The sequence below is a fragment of the Varanus komodoensis genome, unplaced genomic scaffold (assembly GCF_004798865.1).
Source record: "Varanus komodoensis strain SLA01 unplaced genomic scaffold, ASM479886v1 scaffold54, whole genome shotgun sequence".
Lineage (NCBI taxonomy): Eukaryota > Metazoa > Chordata > Lepidosauria > Squamata > Varanidae > Varanus > Varanus komodoensis.
Genome location: NW_025336142.1, coordinates 2,012,191 through 2,032,572, shown reverse-complemented (window position 1 = coordinate 2,032,572; position 20,382 = coordinate 2,012,191). Strand labels below are relative to the sequence as shown.

Below are 20,382 nucleotides of genomic sequence, written 5' to 3'. Positions count from 1 at the left end.
GCAGCGCTCCTCTTGCGCTCCGGCGCCATGCAGCCGGGCCAGGCGCAGCGCTCAGCCGGCGGGCCAGGTGAGTCCGGGGCGCCCCAGCCCGCCTTAGGATCGCGGGTCTGCGCCGCGCACTGAGCGGGGAGGGGCGCTGGGTGGCGCGCGCTCTGCCGCGCTCCGCGCAGGGGGCCGGAGCCCGAGCCGCTCGCTGCGGCGCGCGCACGGGGCAAATTTGGGGGGCAGCTGGGCAGGGGACCCGTTCCTGGGGGGGGGTCCGGAAAGCCCCCCTCCCGCCCCCCGGGGGCTCACTTGCGCCGGGAGTGCGTACCCCCCGAGAAGTGCCCGCTCCGGCGCGTTCCCACGACTGCTTCTCCTCCTCCTCCCCGCGCGCAGAAAACGGGCTCCGCAGGGAAGGGAGGGGAAGGGTCTGGCGGGCCAGCCAGGAGCCCCCCGGCCCGAGGCAGGGCGGTGCCTACCCGACTAGGACCATTTGAGGTGGCTCACCGTGGGATGCTCAACCAGCCCTGGTGTCTAGGCTGCATTCCGGAGATTTGGGGAGTGCATCGGAAGCAAAAATCTTGCCGGCGTGGCTCTCCCCGGTTGCTTTCGAGGTTCAGCCCCTCCCGCCACCCGGGGAAATGGGGGAGACACGCATCTCCCGCATGGATGCACGAGATGCGTGTCTGGGTGAGGCAGATCATTCCGTGAAGGGCTTTGAACTTTGTTGCTGCTTGCTTGCAAAGGAAACGCTAAGATCAGCTCAGCGCTCTTCCAGAAAGCTTCACGGAGGGGCTGTTGCAGAGTAGCAAAAGCGCTTGGGACTGAATTAGGGGTCAGAACTGGCATGTTCAAAACCTACACGTGTGTCTGTTTTCACCTCTGAAATGCGGAGAGACTTGTGGCTGCCACGGCGCATTTGTGGATTATTCCCTACCTGGATTCACAGCCTTTTTTCCATGTTGCACCTCACATTATTAAAACATGTGGTTGATAACCCAAATCTTTCTTGGTGTGGGTCCAGATGTGGCAGTTAAGTGCGGTAAAGGGATTCAAAAAGTTTTCCCTATTTAGCTACACCTTCAGGGGATTATTAATGATTACAGGTGGCTTTTATTAAAAAGAAGCCACCAATGTTTGCCTTGTAATTGTTTTAAGGCAAGAGCACCAAATCATGAAATGAGCATTACGTGTCGGTCAGATGGGTTGGATTTCTAGAATTTGCAGCGGTTGCTTCTCCAGACATTTTCTGCTCCTCCTCTTTGTGGCTTTTCGCATCATGCCAACTTTGACCTCACCGCCTTACTTGCTTCGCTTCGCGTTCAGCCTGGTGAGCGGTTCGGAAGGACTGGAACATGTGTCAGCAGCTCTGTCTGTCTGTCTGTCTGCTTGCTTGCTTGCTTTCTTTCTTTCTTTCTTTCTTTCTTTCTTTCTTTCTTTCTTTCTTTCTTTCTTTCAAGGGCCAGGGCAACTTTATTATTTATGCATTAAACTATGCATAGAGCAGCTTTTGGCTTTATGCTAAAAACATTTAACAAATTTTAAACTACAGAACAAAAACATATAACCAAAAACCCACACACGCACGCACACACCAAGAATGGCATCTCCTAGTTATAGTTCTTCACATTCTAAGAAGAACAGGGATGCCTTTGCTGCCGTCTGAACAGCAAACAACGAATGGGGCTCATCCACCTTCCTTTAGGGAAAGAGTTCCACAGCCAAGGTCCTGTGGCAAAAGGCGACCTGTTCCATGCTCTTTCCAGCCAGCACAAGCCTCCTCTGCCCGTGATGAAGGAGGCAGCAGGCTCTCACAGGAAGGTTCTGGACTTCAGGCTAATGTGTACATTCATTTCGGGCTTGATCAGCACCCTAAATTGCGTCCTGAAGCACAACTGATGAAAACAAGGGCTATGCTATGAGGAGTCTCTATGGGCACCCCGAAAGGCCATCCTTCAGCCTTGTCCTCAAGCGGCAGTCTCCGGACTCCTTCTCCAGGAGACCTCCTTGTAGCGTGGTGAGAACGGACTGTGGCCTGTGCCAGTGTGACCAGCACCATTTTGCCCAGGAAGGGATGTGCCAGGCAATCCAGCCAAGCCTTCGCAAGGGTCCTCCAGGCATCAGTCACCACTTGCGCCTCCAAGGAGCAAGGTGGGCCCAGAAGCACCTTGAGGCTCCATGCCATAATCTTCAGCCGACAACCAACATGCAGAACTTTCACAGCACCTTTGGCAGAAGAGAGGCATTGCTGGATGGCCTCAACGTACCGCGAAGACCCAGCCATCCATTCCTGGATGATCTGCTCCTTTGGCTTGATGTGGTGCTACAAAGCAAGAGTGGCAGAGCCCCGAAAACCATCCTCCGGCAATGTTCCACCAAGGAGAACTGGAAGCACTGCAAAATGGCCCTTTCCAGTCCTGCCGAGGAGATCAGGTTATTATCTCGAACCTCACAGCCAGATCAGAAAGGATTCAAGCAAGAGGTTTGACCCAAGGAAGCCGGGAGCTGTTTTGCTGCCACCCGTTCTCTTTACAAGAAAGAAAGCAAGATTGGAGACCAGCACTGAAGTTTTTCCAGAAAATATACAAGTGATGCTTAATCTTCCCATTTTCTACACGTGTAGAAAAGCACAGAGTGTAAGAGCACAGAGAGGGACACAGAGACTAAAAGAAATCCTGTTTTCACGCATGGCACTAGCTGCCTGCCCGCCTGCCTCTTTGCGCAGCTGGAGACAGAAACTCTCGGTTAAGAGGCCAGTGCATGTATGCAGCTGGGGGGCAGGGGGGCTGGTCTTCCTCTCCACCCTGCAGTGGGTGGGGTGGGACCTTAGGAGGCCCAGCTGAATGGTCCTGAGCAACACTGTGCCCCTCCGTGGGGGGACCGGGTGGGAGAGCTGATGCGGGTTTCTCTCTCCTCTTTCCGGTGCAGATCTGCTGGAGGATGGCGGAGAGCTGGCGGAGGTGCTGTGCGAGTTTGACGCCGTGATCGAGGACTTCTCCTCCGCCACGAACGAGCGCCACTTCCAGTACGAGGAGCACCTGGAGCGGATGAAGCGGCGGAGCAGCGCCAGCGCCAGTGACTGCAGCGCCATCAGCGACTCAGAGAGTGAGAAAGTGGGCCTCCGGGTCATTCTCTCTTGATTTCAGAGCTGCGATACTGACACAGCGAGGGAAGATGGGATTAAATTCCCCGCAACAAATGCCCCCACCCCCACGGTGAGGTTCGGTGGCTTCCAGGTGATGCTGTCGGAGGAAGCCTGCGCGGGCCGCTTCCTTGCGTCTCCTGCCAATTGTGCTTGGGTACCAGCAGGCCAGTATCGGCAAGGCTGGGCCCAGTCAACCCAGCAGGGACTCGCCAGTGGCGGCCCCCTGGAGGTCGCTCTTCCTCCTGCTCATTCACTTGCCTTTCACTCAGGCCCACCCAGAGTGTGGTGGTGGTGAGGGGGAGGCACGGCGGATGCCTATGGGTTCCCTGCTTGCCCAGGACGCAAGAGGGAGCAAGGATTAGAAACAGGAGGAGCCCCACAGCCGGTGATGGAGAAGGACAGTGGGGAGGGACACCTTGGAGGCAGCAGTTTCACCTCAGGGGCCTCCAAACCTGCAGCCGCTTCTGGAGGTGGGACCGTGTGGACTTGGCGAGAGCCTCCGAGTTCACCCTCCCACTCTGTGCTCCCTGGCACCCTTTAAAGGAACGCATTTCCCGGTTTCAGCTCCCAAGTCTGTTGCTACAATCCTTTGTCCTCCCATCTGCCCACCGTTCAGTTCAGAGCAGTGCTTTGTCTCTAGGCTCTGGACACGGGCGGCTGCTTGGGAGAAAAGCTTTGACAGCGAGAGCCCCATCATGTGGATGCGTGTTGTCAATGGATAATAACGCTCCAGCTGCCCAGAGAAGGGCCATCAGATGTCGTTTTGAGGGTGAACTGCGATTCTCAGACCTACAGCCTGGCTTAGCCTGAAGAGCACCTCCTGTTTCAAGGGGCAGAGTTACTTCTACGTGTTCACGCACGGAATGCTTCCTGCCTGCGCCCAATACATGGGCTCAGGGCAGGCATCGCTTCCTCTCCCTTCACACTTGCTCCAGCCCTGCGAGGGCTTGGCTGCCGTGTGTGCCGGTCCTTCGCCTCCTCCCCAAACTGTGGGGGCACCCAAGTCGCAGCCTGCCACTTGTTTTGCATCGCGCTGCAAGCTTGGCTCTCCCCTTCTGTCTCCTCTCCTTTGATCCAAGACTGTTAACATCTTGTGTCGGATGCATGCGCTCTCCTGCGGCAGCCGGGGCCAGAGCAGGCATTTCCACCTGAGCGCTGTCAGTTGCGGGCCAAGTTGCTCCAAGGATCTGCTCTGAAACGTCTGTGAGGGTTTGTGCCTGTTTGCGCTGGAGGGCAGCGTCTCAGAGCTATTTTTACCTGGCTCATCAGAAGCAGAAGCAGGGCTTTGTGGAGACGTCGCTGCCCATACTTTCCATGTGGCAGCCTCTGTCGTGGTTGCTCTTGCGTCACTTCCACCTGCCGGTGATCTGGTCCCGGAGCAGCTGTGACGGTCTCTGACAGCTGGGTCTGTCGAGCATCACACGCTCCCTCTTTTGGGGGCCAGTCCCTCGTGCCAGGCGTTGCAGAGAGATTCCGATGGAGTCTGCAGCTCCCGCCCTCCTGCAGCCGGCGGGATGCTGACGCCACTCTTGGCCTGCAATCCGGCGCGCGCTTCCCTGGAAGGAGGCCCTGCTGAGCTCAGGTAAGCTGCCTCTCAGCGGACACGTGTAATGATGGTGTAGCCAGGTGGCAAAGCAGCAGGTGCTCTAAACATTCTCCCTGTTGCTTGTGCCCTTCAGGGTGAAATCCTCACCCTGGAGAATGATGTAAGCCACTTTGCATCCGGGTTGAGAAAAAGCAGGATATACATCTAATACATAAATAAAGTTCAGTAGGAAGAGCTCCCCGCAGTGTTCCGTTCCCACTGGGGAGCAGCTGTGCTTCTCCAGGGAGTTCCAGAGCGTCCTGGGAAAGCTGAGGTGTGCATCCATCACCGCCCGGAGATATTGTGGAGGGTGGAATTAAAAGCCTTAAATAAATCATAGTAAGATGGACCAACCTGAGACCTTGTGAAGGACGGGATAAAAAAGGTCCAAAAAATAAACCAGTAGTAGGATGGAGGCATGAGCCGGGGTTAGGGGAACTTGGCTGTGGCTGGGGAGAGCACAGCCCCAGTGGCCCCCGGACTCTCCCAAGGCCCAGCCTTCCTCACAGGGTTGCTTCGTGGTGACCGAATGGAAAGGGGAGCCTTGGATGCCGTCTTGGTCTCCCTGCGTGAGGAAGGAGGGAGGGGTGCAAAGGTAATGTCCCCCTGTTCCAAGGAGGTGTCAGACTGACCTCCACGGGGGAGCCCTACCTTCACCCCCCCCCCCGCAGGATGAGGCAAGGAGGGGCAGCTCAGGAGATATCAGCCGCCTGACTCTCCTGCCGCCCCAGGGGCATCTATGCCAAACCGCCCTGGGGGAAGGCGCAGAAGTTGCCAGCCCTGACTCCAGTGGGGCTGGTTGTCTGACCCAGACACGCAGCCCTTGCTCTGCCCATTCTGTCAGTGTCGAAAAGAAGTATATTCATCTGCTAAACGTTTTTCTTTGTTTTGTTATGTTGTGCTTCCTTTCAATCTCTCTCTCTTTTCTTTTTGGCATGGAGCATGGCATAATGACATAACACAGAATGCGGCAGATTAAAATAAGCTCCTAGTCCTTGCCATGCGAAGCGGTTTTAGAGTCCTTCAGGCATTCTGGAGAAGGAGTTGGGCCTGTGCGTCATTCTCTTGAAGCTCCTGCTCAGAAAAGGGCCGTTTCTAACCCATTCCATCCTGCTTGCATTAAGCACATTGTTTGCCGGAGGAACAAAATTTCAGAACAAAACAAAAATTAGGTTGTACCTAACCTGAAACAGGGACAGACTAAATGCTGCAGATTGCAGTCATGGATGTGAAATATGTGGAGCTATTTGTCCGTGTATGGGGAAAGCCAGTGCGGTGTCGTTTTTAAGACGGTTGGCTTGGTGCCCTGGAGACTTGGATTCTCGTCTCCACTCAGCCACACAACCACCAGGGTTACTTTGGGTCATCCATGGCTCTTCTTCAAGCTTCCTTCCAGGTGGTTTGAATGTGCAGTGGAGTGGAAGAGGGCCGTATGGATCCACTTGGCCTCCCTGGAGGAAAGCAGGCACAGCGGTGGAACAAACACGGACGTGTCTGCTCCGATTTCTATAGTGTCACTTGCGTCATTGCCGTGCAGCCGAGTGTGATGCACTCGGGCCCTGGGGAAGCACAGAGCCGCTGGGCCGGTCCAGACGAAATCCGCACCTGTGAGTTGGGAGGATGAGACAGCTGAATATGGCGCTGGGCTCTTGAGGAGCGGGCAGAACTGTCGGGAGTGAATTCGGAGGGCAGCTGTGCCTTGAGAGCTTCCACCCCCGTCAGATTTGAAGAGGATGCTTGGCCCCATTTGCTGCGTGCCCATTCCACACCACCGTAGCCCCCTCCCCGCTCGCTCTCTGAGATGGCATTACAGGCGAACGGCAAAGTGCGCTTCCGGGTGATGGCCTTTGGCTGCAACATCCAAGAGGCCTTTCTTCCGAGAAGAAGCGCAGATCCCGCAACGTGCCCACTCGCCCTCGTGCACGGATAGAGCGCTCCGTGGTGCTTTTGCAGCAGGGCAAAGAGACTCCTGTTCAAACACAGGCTTCCCCGCTTGGAATCCAGATCTCTCCTCTTATCCCTTCTGTACACTTCTGATGCCAAATTCATGACCTCACGGTTTCCTTGGCAACACTCATGCAAAATGTCAGTGTGGGAGAAGCCGGGCCATGAGGGGGCGCATTTGAAAAGCACCATCGCAGCATTAAAAACATACTGGACGCTGTTTTGCCTGCAAACAACTTTTATTGGAAGGAGCAGTTTGCCTCCTTGCAAATACTTTCCCGTGGCCTCCTGCAAACTCCCATCCACTTTGGCACCTCTCTTTCTCTCTCTGCGTTCGCCTCCCTCTGTGCCAGCCCAGTGCTCTTCCAGTCTTTCTCATTGTGGAGGAGAAAGGCACCAAGATTGTGCCGTAATCCTTAGGAACGGTGAGTGGACAACTGGTCCTGATCGCCTGTGTTTGCCCCTTTGGCTGCAGAGGCCAAACCAGACCGGTGTCGGTTTGACCACAATGTCAGTACGTGGGCGTCTCTGACTGCTTCTGCTAGCAGCCCCCACAGATCGGCTCTTGGGAGCAAAGTGCGACACAAAGCAGAGAGCAGTGTGACCCCCGGTTGCCTCCTGCTTCAGTGCCACAGCCGCTGGTTCCCAGTAGCGTTTCACTGCTCATCACTGTAACTGGGCACTGCTATTTTCAGCTGGTATTTACTAGTTTGCCTACATGAGAAATAGCTGTCTGTGTGAAACAAGCACATCTCAGTGCTTTACCTTGTGAGAGTCAAATGTCAGTTTCGGCTCAAGCCCTGTAGGGCAATTCTACGTAGAGCAAGAACCGGTATTTTAGCTAATGATGTCATTTATTTTATGTGTGATGTTTTTATTCCTTCTGCCGAGGGGCACGGGACAAAGTGCATGGGTTTATCGGCTCTCCGGCATTTTATCCTTGCAACAGCTTTATTACTGCTTCAGTGATGTTATATTGGATTTTGATCCTGCCTTTTCTCCTCTTTTGAAGAAGCCAAGATGGCTCCATCTAGCCTCAGAACAACAGCCCTGCGAGGTAGGCTGGGCTGAGAGTCTGTGGGACCTTCACAGCCAAGTGAGGACTGGAACCCAGATCCCTCCGGCCCCCACCTGGGACAGTCAGCACCACCGGCTCATGTCATTTGGGTAAACGGAGGATAAGGGGCAACTCCTTCGCCTGGGTATCTTACCTAGCGAGCACCGTATCTCCCCTCTTATCGGGCTGGCCCCTTCCTGCTGGCTCATCTTGCTCACACCTGGCTGAGTCATCTCAAGCACTCTTGCTGCTGCTGCTGCTGCTGCGATTCCCTGAACCGTTCCATTTTGGTGGCACTCACAAGCTGCTACGCACAGTTTCCGGAACGACAGTCCTCGTGTCTCCGTGTGAAGCTCCTCTATTCTTATCCACAGCTGTGAGACCTGGATCCAGCAGCCTTTGCCATGCCTCCTCTGAGCTTACGGGAAGCTCAACGGCACAATAGTTTTCCAGCGCAAGCTCACTTTGCAGCCTTTAGTTAACAGAGAGGCAGAGTCCACTTGTCTTGCGCAAAGGTCAGGGGTCTGGATCACGCACTCCAGGGCCCTTGCTAAACGTGACTCAGGCTGTCCTCCAGGTCTCCACGTGAATTTCCCCCAGTCTCAGGAGCAGGCTAGCCCTTTGCAGCTTCTGCAGGACCCAGTCAAGCATGTTTTTCAGGCTTTTCAGTACTGGACTGACACTCGTGGGGCCGAGGCGGTTCTCCCACCTGGCCGTCCAGTTGCCAGTGATCAGGATTTGGGGTCCTTCAAATATCCTGGACATGTTCTAGCACTTTGGACATGGACCAGCACCAGCATCTTGGCCGGCCTGTGTTGGGACTCTTACTGTCCTGTTTTGAATGAGCTGAGATTTTAACTGTTTTCAGAGGGAGTCCAGCACAGATGGCTGTTTATCAGAGCTTGGATAACGATAGCCGGGCTTTCTCTGTCCAGATAAAAATGTGGTCGGCATATCAGCCCAAGCCGATCAAAGGCACTCCATGCCGCTTGCGATGACGCAGGGTCAGGATGGGTTATGCCTCCGCGGCATGAAACCACGGCAAACCATGCAAGGAGGTTGCCTTGAGCGCCTTGCCTTGGAGCGCCTGGAAGTTAACCGTGGCAAATTCGAGACATTTATCTGATCGGATTGCTTGCATCTGTTCCAGGTTGGATGCTGTCATGAATTAAGCGCCCCTTGCTCGTCCTGAATTTTGGGATCGTTTTCCAGTTTCACCTGGTGGCGTGGACCAAGATTCTTGGAATCCATCCAGCTTTTCTTGACTGCAGATTGTTTTTAATTCATCTTTTGCAAGGGAAATGGTAGCTGTCATGCATGCTGCTGTTTTTTAGGCTGCACTAAACCTTGCCGTCTGAGCAATTTCAGATCCATCTCGTTGTATTAGGCCCCGTAATCATGTAAGGGGTGCCGAAGTGGTTCCTTGGCTTCTTGAAATAATTTTTCTGAATCTTTGTGCATTGGCGTTCAGGCCAGGTTGTGTCTCCTTTGGTGTCCTTCTGTGATCTTTAGTAGAGATCATTGGAACAAATGTAGGTCTCGGATCGCTCAGTAGCCCTTTCATCCACTTTCTGGGGTTCTTTCCTTCATGATATCAGATTTATCGTCTTAAGTTTTGCATATCAGGTGTAACAGTTTAATTTACCAGCGTGTTTCCTGGAGGTATTGGATCTGTATGGATATTGCACAGCCGCTCACTGTTTTAGTCTGAGGTTTTTGCTGTGGGGGTTTGGATGCAATCTGGGTATCAGTGCTATCTTGGAAAGGTAACTGAGAAATATTATAAACAAAGGGAAAATCGTGTGCTGGTCTAGACAATAAATTTCAAAATAAGACATTTAAGCACATAGAGTAGAATGTCGCTTCCTTGCAATTAAATAGTTTAAAATTATATCAGCTCCTCATAGGTTTTGAATGCTGGAAGGGACCTGTTTTGAGATACAATGAAATACAGCAAAGTATAGGTAACTCCAGGCTCTCAGAAATCACCCAGAAATCCCTGCGGCATTCCGTGTAGCCTTTTCTCTAACAAGGGCGCATAAAGATCACAACCTATAATTTTGGAGCCAGCTTTCTAAGATGAGCACAAAATTATGTGTTCTTCTAAATATCTGTTCCTCAGAAAGGCCCAAGAACAGGTTAAAAACTGGGACTGATTTATTCTGTGTTTGTAGATGAGAAGCAGAGAAAGTCAAGGCTCAGTTTTGCTTTTTGATCATGGATAAAATTACTCAAGGCGAGCTGCTTTCCATTGTGACTTTGTTCTTTTAACTATTCTTTTAACTAGTTTTTATACTTTTAATTATTCATACTGGTATTTTATTCTTCCAATGGTCTGTAATCCACCAAGAGGTCAATTGCTATGGGGCAGATTAAAAATAGAGCTTTAAAAAGCACAATTTACATTAAAAGACAACAATCCCCGTGGTCCACCCACTGTGTTTTTTAAAAGGTGCAAAGTGGACTTGCATTCTCGGGGAATGTTTTGGCACTCTTCGGCGCCAGTGAAGACCTTTCCAGTGGAGACTTCAGCATGGAAGCACTGAAATGGGACCTACTCGATTCCCTCCGAGTAGACATTATGTGAGTCAGATTCAGCTATTTGAAAATGCTGCTGAGCATCGGGTACCCAGCCTCGTTGGGTCGGGGAGCATTTTGAGAATTTTGGAAGGATGTCACGACCGCTCTCGCCTTCCGGGCATTCACAAAACAAGCGATCGTTGTGTTCAGTCACAGAATGAAAACCAAAGAACAGCAACTTCCTCCAGAAGTAACTACAAGGCAGAATCGGCGTCTGAGCTTCAAAGCCCTTTTTTAAACCCAAATGAAATGGTGCCGGAGGGGGCAAAACTTCCCTTCCCAGTCTGTCAGCCTCTCAATTAAAGTGGTAACATTTTAAAAACTTAGCGAAGAATGCAGAAACGATGCAATAGGCAGCAGGTCTGGTGGGTGCCCGGAGAGCTGTCTTTGGGGCACACTGGCTCCCATGAGCGCTATGCTGGATGTGGAGCGGGCCGCGCATGAGACAACGGCTTTGAATCATGGCAGAGTGGAGTTGCAAGGGGCCAGTCCAGCCAAGTCCCTGCTCCACGCAGGACCCCATCAGGAATTTTTGTGGACAGGGAGGGTTCTGCTGTACTCTGCCCAGGCGCAGTGCTTTCACGAAAGAGAGAACGGTCCTAGCCCTTGTGGAAGGGGACCGCTCTGGCCAGTGGCTTTGTGTGAAACGACTGCCTTTCCCTTTGTTCAGCCAGTGAGTGAAATAACAGATGCAATTGTTTCGGGAAGCTGAGTGGCAGAGAACAATGCTGAGGGGCTCAGGTGCTCATTCTCTGGAGAAGGTGCTTCCTGGCTTGGTTCGAAGCTTTATTTTGGGCTTTCCTGGTGCAGAAGTGACAGCAGTCGAGAGGAACACTGTCCTCTCCCCGGGCCTGTATATTTGCTGCTGAGGACCGGAGAGGGGAAAGCTGAGAGGACATGGCAAAGGAGAGTCCTGCAGTCCAGAGTCGTCATTCCATGTCTGGATTCTTGGCCTTTTCTTTGGAAAATGCAGTTGGGGAGCAGTTAGATTCCAGCAGCAATATGGGAGGGAAGGGATCAATTGATTTTCTATCCATGCGGAAGAAAATGGAGGAACTCCAGTTGCAGATGGGTGGTTACTTCCACCATAAATGCATACGTTCCAGGCCTTTTTGGTTCTCTTCCCCCAAAAAGTGATTGTTTGGCCTGCATTGACAAAATCGTTTTGTTGCATAAACAAATAATGCTTCCTCCAGAGTCTCTCCCTTGCCTCCTAGCCCTTTTTGTGTTTTGTTTTTGAGTGAGGAAAGTCTGGTATTAAGCTTTGAATCCTGACAAACCAGAACGAAAGCCTTGTGGAAAGAGGGGACGCTGCTGTACTGCTGAAAAGCTTGTGGTTGATTAACAGAACATACAGAAAAACAGAGAAATGCAAAGTTGTGTACGAGATGTGATCCCTCAGTGAAAATGAAAGATGCCTCCATAAGCAGCAAGTTGGGCTCCCCGTGCAGAAAGTGAGGCACCTTAAACCCCTATTACAAAAGTCACTTGCTCTTCCATGTTGCATTTCATTGCCATTTGGACCAAAGAAGTCCGTGTTTTCCCTCTGCATCCATTTCTGAGAATGGAGGAAACCACTTCTGCTGAAAATTAAGGAAGCTAACACTGAAATCGGTGTGGCTGCCTTAAGTTCCCACAAGACTCTTCCTCATTTCTAATTTGTGCTGAATGCAGCTTAATGTCAGACTCTTGCTCTGTCAGACCAACGCACACATAGTCCAAAATTTTTGGCAAGTATCCTAGTGCTATGCAGTCCATCAGAAACTGGCAATGGCCTGGATCTGCCCTCTGCTTCCATTTTCTCTTGTTGGGAGTATTGGAAAACTCCACCCAAAAGTCCTAAAGCTGAAATCTTACTGTACTGCCAGAGAGTAAGGGATGGATTTGGCTGACTGTAGTGTCAGCACTGTGGCATTTACCATAACTTTGTGCCATATGCCCGCATAAGTTGATTTGCTGCTCTAAATCCAAGTATTAAGGCGTATCTTCTAGAATAAATGGATTGCTTAGAATTAGCTGGGCAGCTATTTCTTCCCTTTTCAGAATGGAAATTCTTCGTGTTTCCCCTTTCTCCCGCCGTGCTGACTTGTGTAGGAACGAACTGGTTGAGAGGCTGTCCTATATTTAAGTAGAGCTTTTGACATTTGACTGCCAGTCTAGAAATAACTAGAGCTAACCATGCATTATTTTGCTTGCCAAGCTAAGCATCCATCCTTCTCAACTTGAAACCCTTCATTAAGTAGGTTTTGCTTCGGCTGTAAAACACTGAATCAGCTCGGGAATCTGAGTGCCAAGAGCTCGGCTTGACAATAATTTCCTTAGAACTTGTTGCAGCCTAATCCACGTCTGTTAGCAAGACTCACATGGCGGAGCACATTTCTGTTTCAAAGTTGCATTTCTGGGCCAACTGTGCTTTTTTCTGAATCCAAAATAATCCGGGCATGAGCTGCAGCATTCCCAGGTAGGTCCAAAAGGATCAGGCTGCAGGGAAGAAGGAGGCTTTGAAAGGAAACGCTTCAGTGGGATACTGGACCCTATTCAGCAGATGTAGATTCAAGCAAGTTTGCAGGCATTCTGTTCAATGTATTTGTTGATGGCAAGTCATCTCTGACTTCTGGCAATGGTATGGAGGAAAGTTGAAGGCAGAAGAAGACGAGGAAGACCAGCGATTGGGCAGATGGACTCTGTCAAAGGAGGCACTGCCTTGCATTTGCAAGAGCTGAGCAGGGCTGTGGAGGACAAGACATTTTGGTGGGCATCCATTCATGGGGTCAATGCATGTTGCAGCCAACAGGATGGCTTGCAACACCACGGATGAATGTTGAGCTGCGACTGGTGGAGGCGACACACTTGGCAGCACAGGGTTTCCCAGGAGATCTGCTGTGGAATGGTTTGTGTTGTGTCATTTCAGCTGGGCTAAGACAGGTACTATGCTTTCACTTTCTGATTGTATTTAGCATCTTCTCCTCTAGGTATGACTCAACAGATGTGCCAGAGGCATCTCCGCTCTCCCATGCTTTCTTATCCAAGGAGATCCTTTGATGCTCTTCCTAGGACTTCCCTGTCTTAACCAGACTGTAGAGAACACAATATTATGGCGCTAGGTAGCTCACAGACGAACCTCACAGCTTTGCCCCGGGGCGAGGGAGGAGGGAGCGAGGAGGCCTGCCAAGGGCAGGACAACCTGGGGGCTTCATCCCTTTGTTGCCCTCAGCTGGAGATGGCTTGACAGCGCATAGGAACGTGGATCTTCCCCCCTCACTCCACGGCCAGTTCCGCTTAATGACGACAGCATTCATTCAAGAAAATCACAGCACAGGGCTCCATGGTCAAAGGAAGCTCGAGGACCCCACGAGGTTAGGTAGGCCAGTCCAGCATTCAGAGGAGGCCTTCTGGGTGTGTAATGCCCTCTTGCAAGCTGCTCCGTGCCAGAGAGAGACCGTTGTTCACCCACACACTGCCCTCGCTGTCGCGTTCTGGGAGAAGGAGAAACCAAGACAGAAGACCCTCTTGCTGAACTGCGGCACATGCGAAGGGGGAGGAGACAGCTGGCAGAGAAACAAACAGATGAACGGTGCGCAAGGCTGAAGGAGAGAAGCCGAGAAGCATCCAGGCGCGTGGAGGCAGCCCTTCAGAAAGCTCTGCCGCCGTCGGTGAGCTGCGCTCGCCCTCCTGGCATGCCTTTCTTGAGTTTCACATGCTCTCCGAGACCCGGTTTCATCATTCTGAACATCTGCAGCATAAGCGTTGATCTTGTCCTTTCAAACAACACGCCAGGTTGCTAACTCTGTAGGTGTGCCTGTATAATCAGAGAGTTTAGAAACCTACCTAAGGACAGGGCTTAATTTCTAAGGTCACATTCTGGGTGTTTATAGGCATTTCCACCCACACGATAAACACATTTTTAACTTGCTTGTAAGTGAGAATCCCACCCTCACTTTTGTTGCCTAGCAAAACGGGTGCCGTTCATCTTGGAAAACTCCACAACATGGGACCTTGAAGAAGTCTTTGTTTCATTTAGATTTCATTTATTTTGAAAGGGACGGATATTAATGAATTCTACTTGATTGACAGCACAATCCTACGTGAATACTTTGAGACATGTGCCACCGAGTTCTGTGTGCCATAATCCCAGGTACATATCTATAAAGTTATGCCTTACATCTACCAATGAATCAAGTTGCAGAGCGATACCAACATGGTATTGAGATCCATGTCTGTGTCTTTGGAGCAGGTGAGATGGGGTGGGTTACGACAGCTGCGGACTTGATGCATCATTCCAGATGTTCTAAACAGGTCGCATCTGTCTTGTAGGTGCTGATTCTCTCTGCAGAAACAGTTTCAGCTTTAGCGATGAAAAGCTGAATTCCCCGACTCTGTGTGCTCCAGGGATTTCCACTCCAACAACAGCTTCACAGAAAGGTAATATTTTAGGTCAGGGCACGTGGATAACATTTCAAAGGGTGGTTCCTGAATGCTGAAGTGCCGTGGGCCACTTTGTGTGTGCTGGCTGTCCTCTCTAGAGCCAAGGCATCTCAGGTAAGTGATGCAGGCCACCTGCAAAGCGAGCCTCCTTGGGTTTATGCACAGTGGTGTTCAGAAGACTCCTGCTCTCTCCAGGTGTGGAGGCAGACCTTGGGAGCTGGGCTGGGGCGGGGGGGTTGGAAGTGGAGGTAGGGGAGAGCAGCAAGAGGAGCCCAGGCGGCCCCTGACCCCATGACGTGGCCCTGGGAGAGAAGGGCTGGCTAGCGAGAGGGCCTGCGCAAATCCAGCAGGCCAGGCCTTCTCCGGCAGGACACGCCCAGAGCGGTGGAGTCCCGAGGTACTGGGAAGGAAGGTTCCTGGAAGGAGCCTCTAGTCTGGGTTCAACAGACAGCTCCATGCTTGCTCAGAGGCTCTGTTGGCTGTTAGTTGGCTGGTGGCACATTGGAAATAAAGTCCTTTTGCCAAAGAACTGTCTGGTTTGAAAGAAAGGAGGGAGGGAGGGAGGGAGGGAGGGAGGGAAGAAGAATAAAAGGAAGGAAGGAAGGAAGGAAGGAAGGAAGGAAGGAAGGACGGAAGGAAGGAAGGAAGGAAGGAAGGAAGGAAGGAAGGAAGGAAGGAAGGAAGGAAGGAAAAGGGAACCCAGCTCCCAACAGCAGCCCTGATACCTGCTGTTATCAAAGACCAAGTGGCAGAGATACTTTTCACGTGTGCGAATGGAGCCGGGTCAGTTCAATTCAGGTCTCAGTGGCCTGGGAATGTTCAGACTGGAATTGGCTGGGGGTTCTAGTCAGGTGCAAGGGAGGGAAGGACGGTTAAGGATGAATGAACTCAGGTGCTGCTTTTAAGCGCCCCATCAGTTCAAAATGAGATTTCCCTTGCTCATGGTTTAGTAATGGTGGCTGATCAGAGATAGTTGATCTGGCGTGTATATCCGAGACCTGGGTGGGTGGCCAGAGAAGAGCGAATCTTTCTCAGCTCAGTCCACCCTGGTGCTTGGGCAGAGTGGAGGGCTTGGAAAATGGAGCTGCTGCAGTCTATGGGAACTGCGTTGGCCTCTCTCCAACTCCTCTCCATCTGCCTGCTGGTTTGGAGGGTCTGCAGATTTTATGCTCTCTGTATCCGCAATTTTTATCACATCTTGCTTTTTTTTTAGAGGCCCCTAAGTAGTAAATCAGGAAGCTGCTTTTTCACTTTTGAGCGACAAATGAGGCTGTACTTAATTATTTATCAGGCAATATTTAAGCCCCGGAAAATCAACACCTGGGGGCGAGGCAAACACTGCAAAGTCAGTGCTGTCTTGGTACACACCTGAGTCTTGCGCTTGTCTTTGCAGCAAAGCTGGGAGACACAAAGGAACTGGAAGACTTTATTGCGGATCTCGACAGGACCTTGGCAAGTAAGTCGGCACACCTGCTTCGTTGGCTGGGGGGCGGAAACCCCGTGCTCCTCCCTGTAGTGGCTGCTCACAGATCCGAATAGGGATGAATCCTAGAAGGGCAGTATGGTGAATTACAGGTAGGACTAATGGAAGCTCAAGTTGGGCACGTGTGTTGCAGGTAAGGTGGTATTTCTGAGTTCCACTGGATCACCTGGGTATTCTTCCGCATCGTTTCAGTTAAAGTTCAGGAAAATGACCCTACAAGTTGCCTTTTGTGTTCTGCCATTAACATTTGTCGTCTGCGATGTTTCTGCAGGCATGTGAGATGGACGCCTTTGGCCCAACCCTGTCGCCAGGAGGAAGCGGCCGAGTCTGGGCCATTGTCTGATGGGACAGCAACCTCTCCTCAGTTCTTCTAAACAGTCACGACTGCCGGTTCTTTCATTTCCTTGCAGACAGATTAAAATAACAGATAGGCTCCTGCTGTACTTTTTCATAAAATAGAGCTGAATATTAATTTAAAAGTGCTTTTATGGAAAGATTTGTAATGTTATAGAGTTCACTTTAACGCTTTGGGGTACAGTATATTTTTGTAAACAAATAAAGACTGGACTGGAATTGTAAAAAAGGAAAACGTATTTGGTTTCAACAGACTGTGAACTGTTTTGCATTGACAGCCCAGCCCTTTGCTCCAGGAAGCTCACAGCAGCCGCCGTAGGGTCTCTTCACCCGTGTGCTAGTCCGGCGCTTCCAGAGCATCCGGCTTATTTTTACCTCCCTGCTCGGAATATTCCAAGTTTGCAAGCTTCCCCTCTTGCATCCATTAGCAGAATGGCTGCCTTGCCCAATTTTGCCTCTCCTCCCCCAGGGCCCACTCACGAAGCTGGTGGATATGCTTGTGTGATATGACAGAAGGGGCTGAGAGCAACACCGCTGCAGCAACACATTCCTCCTCCTCGTCAGGCCAATTAAGCCCTTGGCCGCCGGGCAGGTGGTCCACTGGACGCAGCAAAAGAGGAGCAGTGGCTCTGGAAGACGGCTTTTGAGATTAAGTCGCTGTGCAGTGTTTCTGGACCAGACATCTCCAAGGCTCACTCCAGATGGTCACATCCTCACAGAACAGTAAGGTGTTCCACTTGCCAGCTATTTTATTCCAAGATTGCTCTCATTCTTAGGGTAAAAATAAGCCCTTTCCCTTAGAATAAAGCTATTGTTCAACCAAGGGTAAAGTTTGCCTTCTTGTTAGCAGCTGGTTTGAGGAAAAAAGCCCCTGCACACGTTACAGTGATGAAAACAAAGGTGCCTGTGGACGCATCTAAACGTAAACTTTGCTCCTCATTCAGTGTAGCTGCTCTGACACTTTTCTTAATTTTCCATGCTGCAGACCACAGCAGAAGATAAAACGGTGCGCAGTCCCTAAACGACTGCGTTGCGATAGGGAAATGCAGAAGTTTTGGCTCAGTGTGTGGTGTTCCTCACATATCCTGGAGCATCAGAAGAAAGTGTTCGAAAATAGCAACAGAAAGTGGATTCTTGCTTGTTGTTAATACAGGAATGCATGATGCCACAGGGGTAACCTAGTCATTATGAGCATCGCCAACATACAGACTCATGGCTGTGCAAGGAAGCATGATTTTCAGGGGCAAATAAAGCACATCAGGAACATGATGTGAACATGATAATCGAATTACAGTGTGGCTGCACTCTAACACAAGACCATTGTTACATACAACATGCTTTTATCGCAAACATCTATGCAATGAGATTTTATATATGTTCACAAGAAACTGAAGACCTTTGTTTATCGAGCTCAGTTATGTTAATGTCACACGTGGTGATAAGAGCATCTACCCAAGAAAAGTGTTAATTTCCTCAGAACTATGAAAATAAAAAATTATCTTAGAAGTTTTGGGTACGATTTCCTTTGTGGTTATTACATGTGACATTTACATTGAATTGTGGTGTCTCTCTTGTAGAAAGTTTGCAGCAGAAACTGCACAAGTATCCCTGAAAAGAATGTGCAAGTGTGTGGATATTTAGCACAAAATTAAACTCAGTTGTTCGAGGTTCTCAATCAGTTTCTGTTGCTGGACCTGTTATACCAAATGCTGGTTAAGGAGCTAGTCTGTGGTAATACAGTTAATTTAGGCATTTTCATTTTCATCAGCATTTCACCCTGAATGTCCTGCAAGCAAGTGCTGTATTTACATGCGAGGCATAAGGGCAAAGAGGGGGTCTTGGAAGACTGTCCGTCAGCTGCAACGAACAAGGACGAGTTGTCTGAGCATTCTGAAAAAGGAGAGAAAACTAGACTCCATTGTACACAAATCCAAAAAGAAAAAGAAAACAAGCAACTAGTCTCTGGATCCTGGAAAAATAATTTATTTCAGGCCTTCCTTGGGGGCTATAGAAAGAGGCCATTCATTTTGCGCCATGTGTCTCCATTGCCAGAATTACATGTATACATGAGCCCAGCTGCTTCCTCTGGGTGAGGGCTTCCCGGGCTGGCCCGTCCCCAGGCCGGCCTGAGGAACCCGCAGGGGCTGCGAGCCCGCGGAGGGGATGGAGACACGCACAGCTCGCCTCCTCCGATTCCTTCGCCGGCGTGCTTCTTGGCTTAAAGCTGGCCTGGCTTGCCTCCTGCTTGGAGATTCATGGGCCCTGCCTATTTCTGTGGGAGAGTAATTGAATAAGCAGCTATACAAAGGGGAGCTATTTGTATGGGATTTGTGACGTCAGATCTCATGCATTCATCCTGCGTTGTCCGAAAACAAGAGCTCCCCATCTTGTGTTTTCTGCCTCCCATTTCAATTAATGCAGCCTTTCATTTCCACGAACACACAGAGGACTGTATTTCTGGGGGCTGCAGTGTGGTAAGGGGGCAGTCTCCGACGATTCAGCCGCTCACAGTATGCTTAGGAGCCCCTGGAGCATGGGGCCTCCAACTACGGCCTGCGGGCCGGATCTGGCCCGCCACGCCCATTTAACTGGCCTGCCCCAGAGGTTCTGCACTCGCCCCACACGTGCACGGGCATGGCTTGCTCACGAGGAAATCATTTCGGACTCGCTTGGAAGAAACGATCACCGCACAAGCAAGCCGCTGCCTCGCCCCATGCAGCTCCCTGCCCCCGCCGTGCCTCGCCCCTTGCACCCCCCCCCGCCCCCCGCCAGCACCTTTCGACTGGCCCCGTTGGAGCAGTTTGAGGACCCCCGCCCCGGAGGCGAGAATCATCCTTCACCTGCCTCATCGGCAGGGGCTCGGCTCTGAGCGAGCTCCAGCCAGGCGAGGCTGTGCATGAAGGTGCGCACCATCGCGTGCGTTCCGCCAAAAGCACTGCGGCGCCGGCAGGCAGCTTCCGCACAGGGATGTGACGGCAGGGAGCTCTTGGTCACTTCCACACAGGCCCGTGCGCACAGGCGGACGTGTGCAGAAGACGAGCCGCGACACTGCAGTGGCGCACGTGCCACTCAAGCAGGGCTGGTACACGTGAAGCTGCTGGTTGCCGTAACGTCACGGCAAAGCTTTGCTGAGGACCACGCTTCTGTTTGCGAGCTACAGGTTTTCGCTCTCACCTCTGGCCATTGTAGCTCTGGGAACTTCATGGAAGGAATGTGTCCCTTCCTCCCCCAAAGCTTTGGCGGCATCCTAAAAGACTCTCCCAAACAATGCGGGATAAGGTGGGATGGGTCAGCTCTGGACGTTTGCCGACCTGCAAAGGAAGGAAGGAAGGAAGGAAGGAAGCAACTCCACCCCTCGCTCCTGGGGGCGAATTCCTCACCCTCCCAGCAGCACCAGTGCCCGATCCTAAATTGGGAAGGACTCCTGATTTCCAGAGAGGATCCAGGGACTGAAGCAGGAAACTGAGAGTCCCCTTATGAACCCCGCCTTCATCACCCCAAAGCAATCCCCGATGCAGCATCTATGCGGGGAGCCAACCGGCGTGTGTCTTCTTGGAGCACATTCTAGAATAGCAGCATGAAGGTCCATGGGCCTCTGCAAAGAAAGCCGCTGCTGCCCTGGCGCGTCAGCTCCGTATTGCTCACGCAGACCCGGCCTGTCCTTGATGTCTGAGCCTCTGGGAAGTTTTAACAGGGGAGCAGGGAATTGCATCATACAATTGTGCAGCCAGCTTTGACGGTTCCTTGGATGGTTAGTACTAAAGTTTGCTTAGCAAGATCGCATAATATTCTCCTCCTGGGATCACACCGTGTTAGAAATCACACTT

The 20,382-nt window shown here is 51.4% G+C and overlaps 1 protein-coding gene across 1 annotated transcript; it reads left to right on the top strand.

Annotated features, from left to right (window-relative positions):
* Positions 1-6: 6 nt before the first annotated feature.
* RGCC (regulator of cell cycle) lies at positions 7-18,061 on the top strand. The gene is made up of 5 exons (XM_044448294.1): positions 7-67; positions 2,911-3,087; positions 14,608-14,715; positions 16,112-16,174; positions 16,473-18,061. The coding sequence occupies exons 1-5, from the start codon at positions 28-30 to the stop codon at positions 16,478-16,480; spliced, it is 396 nt and encodes a 131-aa protein (XP_044304229.1). The 5' UTR covers positions 7-27; the 3' UTR covers positions 16,481-18,061.
* The last annotated feature ends 2,321 nt before the right edge of the window (positions 18,062-20,382 follow it).

What these genes read in the sequence shown, in the direction of transcription:
- RGCC (XM_044448294.1), top strand. Translation starts at nt 28, where the DNA reads ATGCAGCCGGGCCAGGCGCAGCGCTCAGCCGGCGGGCCAG. An exon ending in GCGCTCAGCCGGCGGGCCAG is followed by an intron (nt 68 to 2,910) that starts GTGAGTCCGGGG and finishes TTTCCGGTGCAG; the next exon opens with ATCTGCTGGAGGATGGCGGA. An exon ending in CGCCATCAGCGACTCAGAGA is followed by an intron (nt 3,088 to 14,607) that starts GTGAGAAAGTGG and finishes TCTGTCTTGTAG; the next exon opens with GTGCTGATTCTCTCTGCAGA.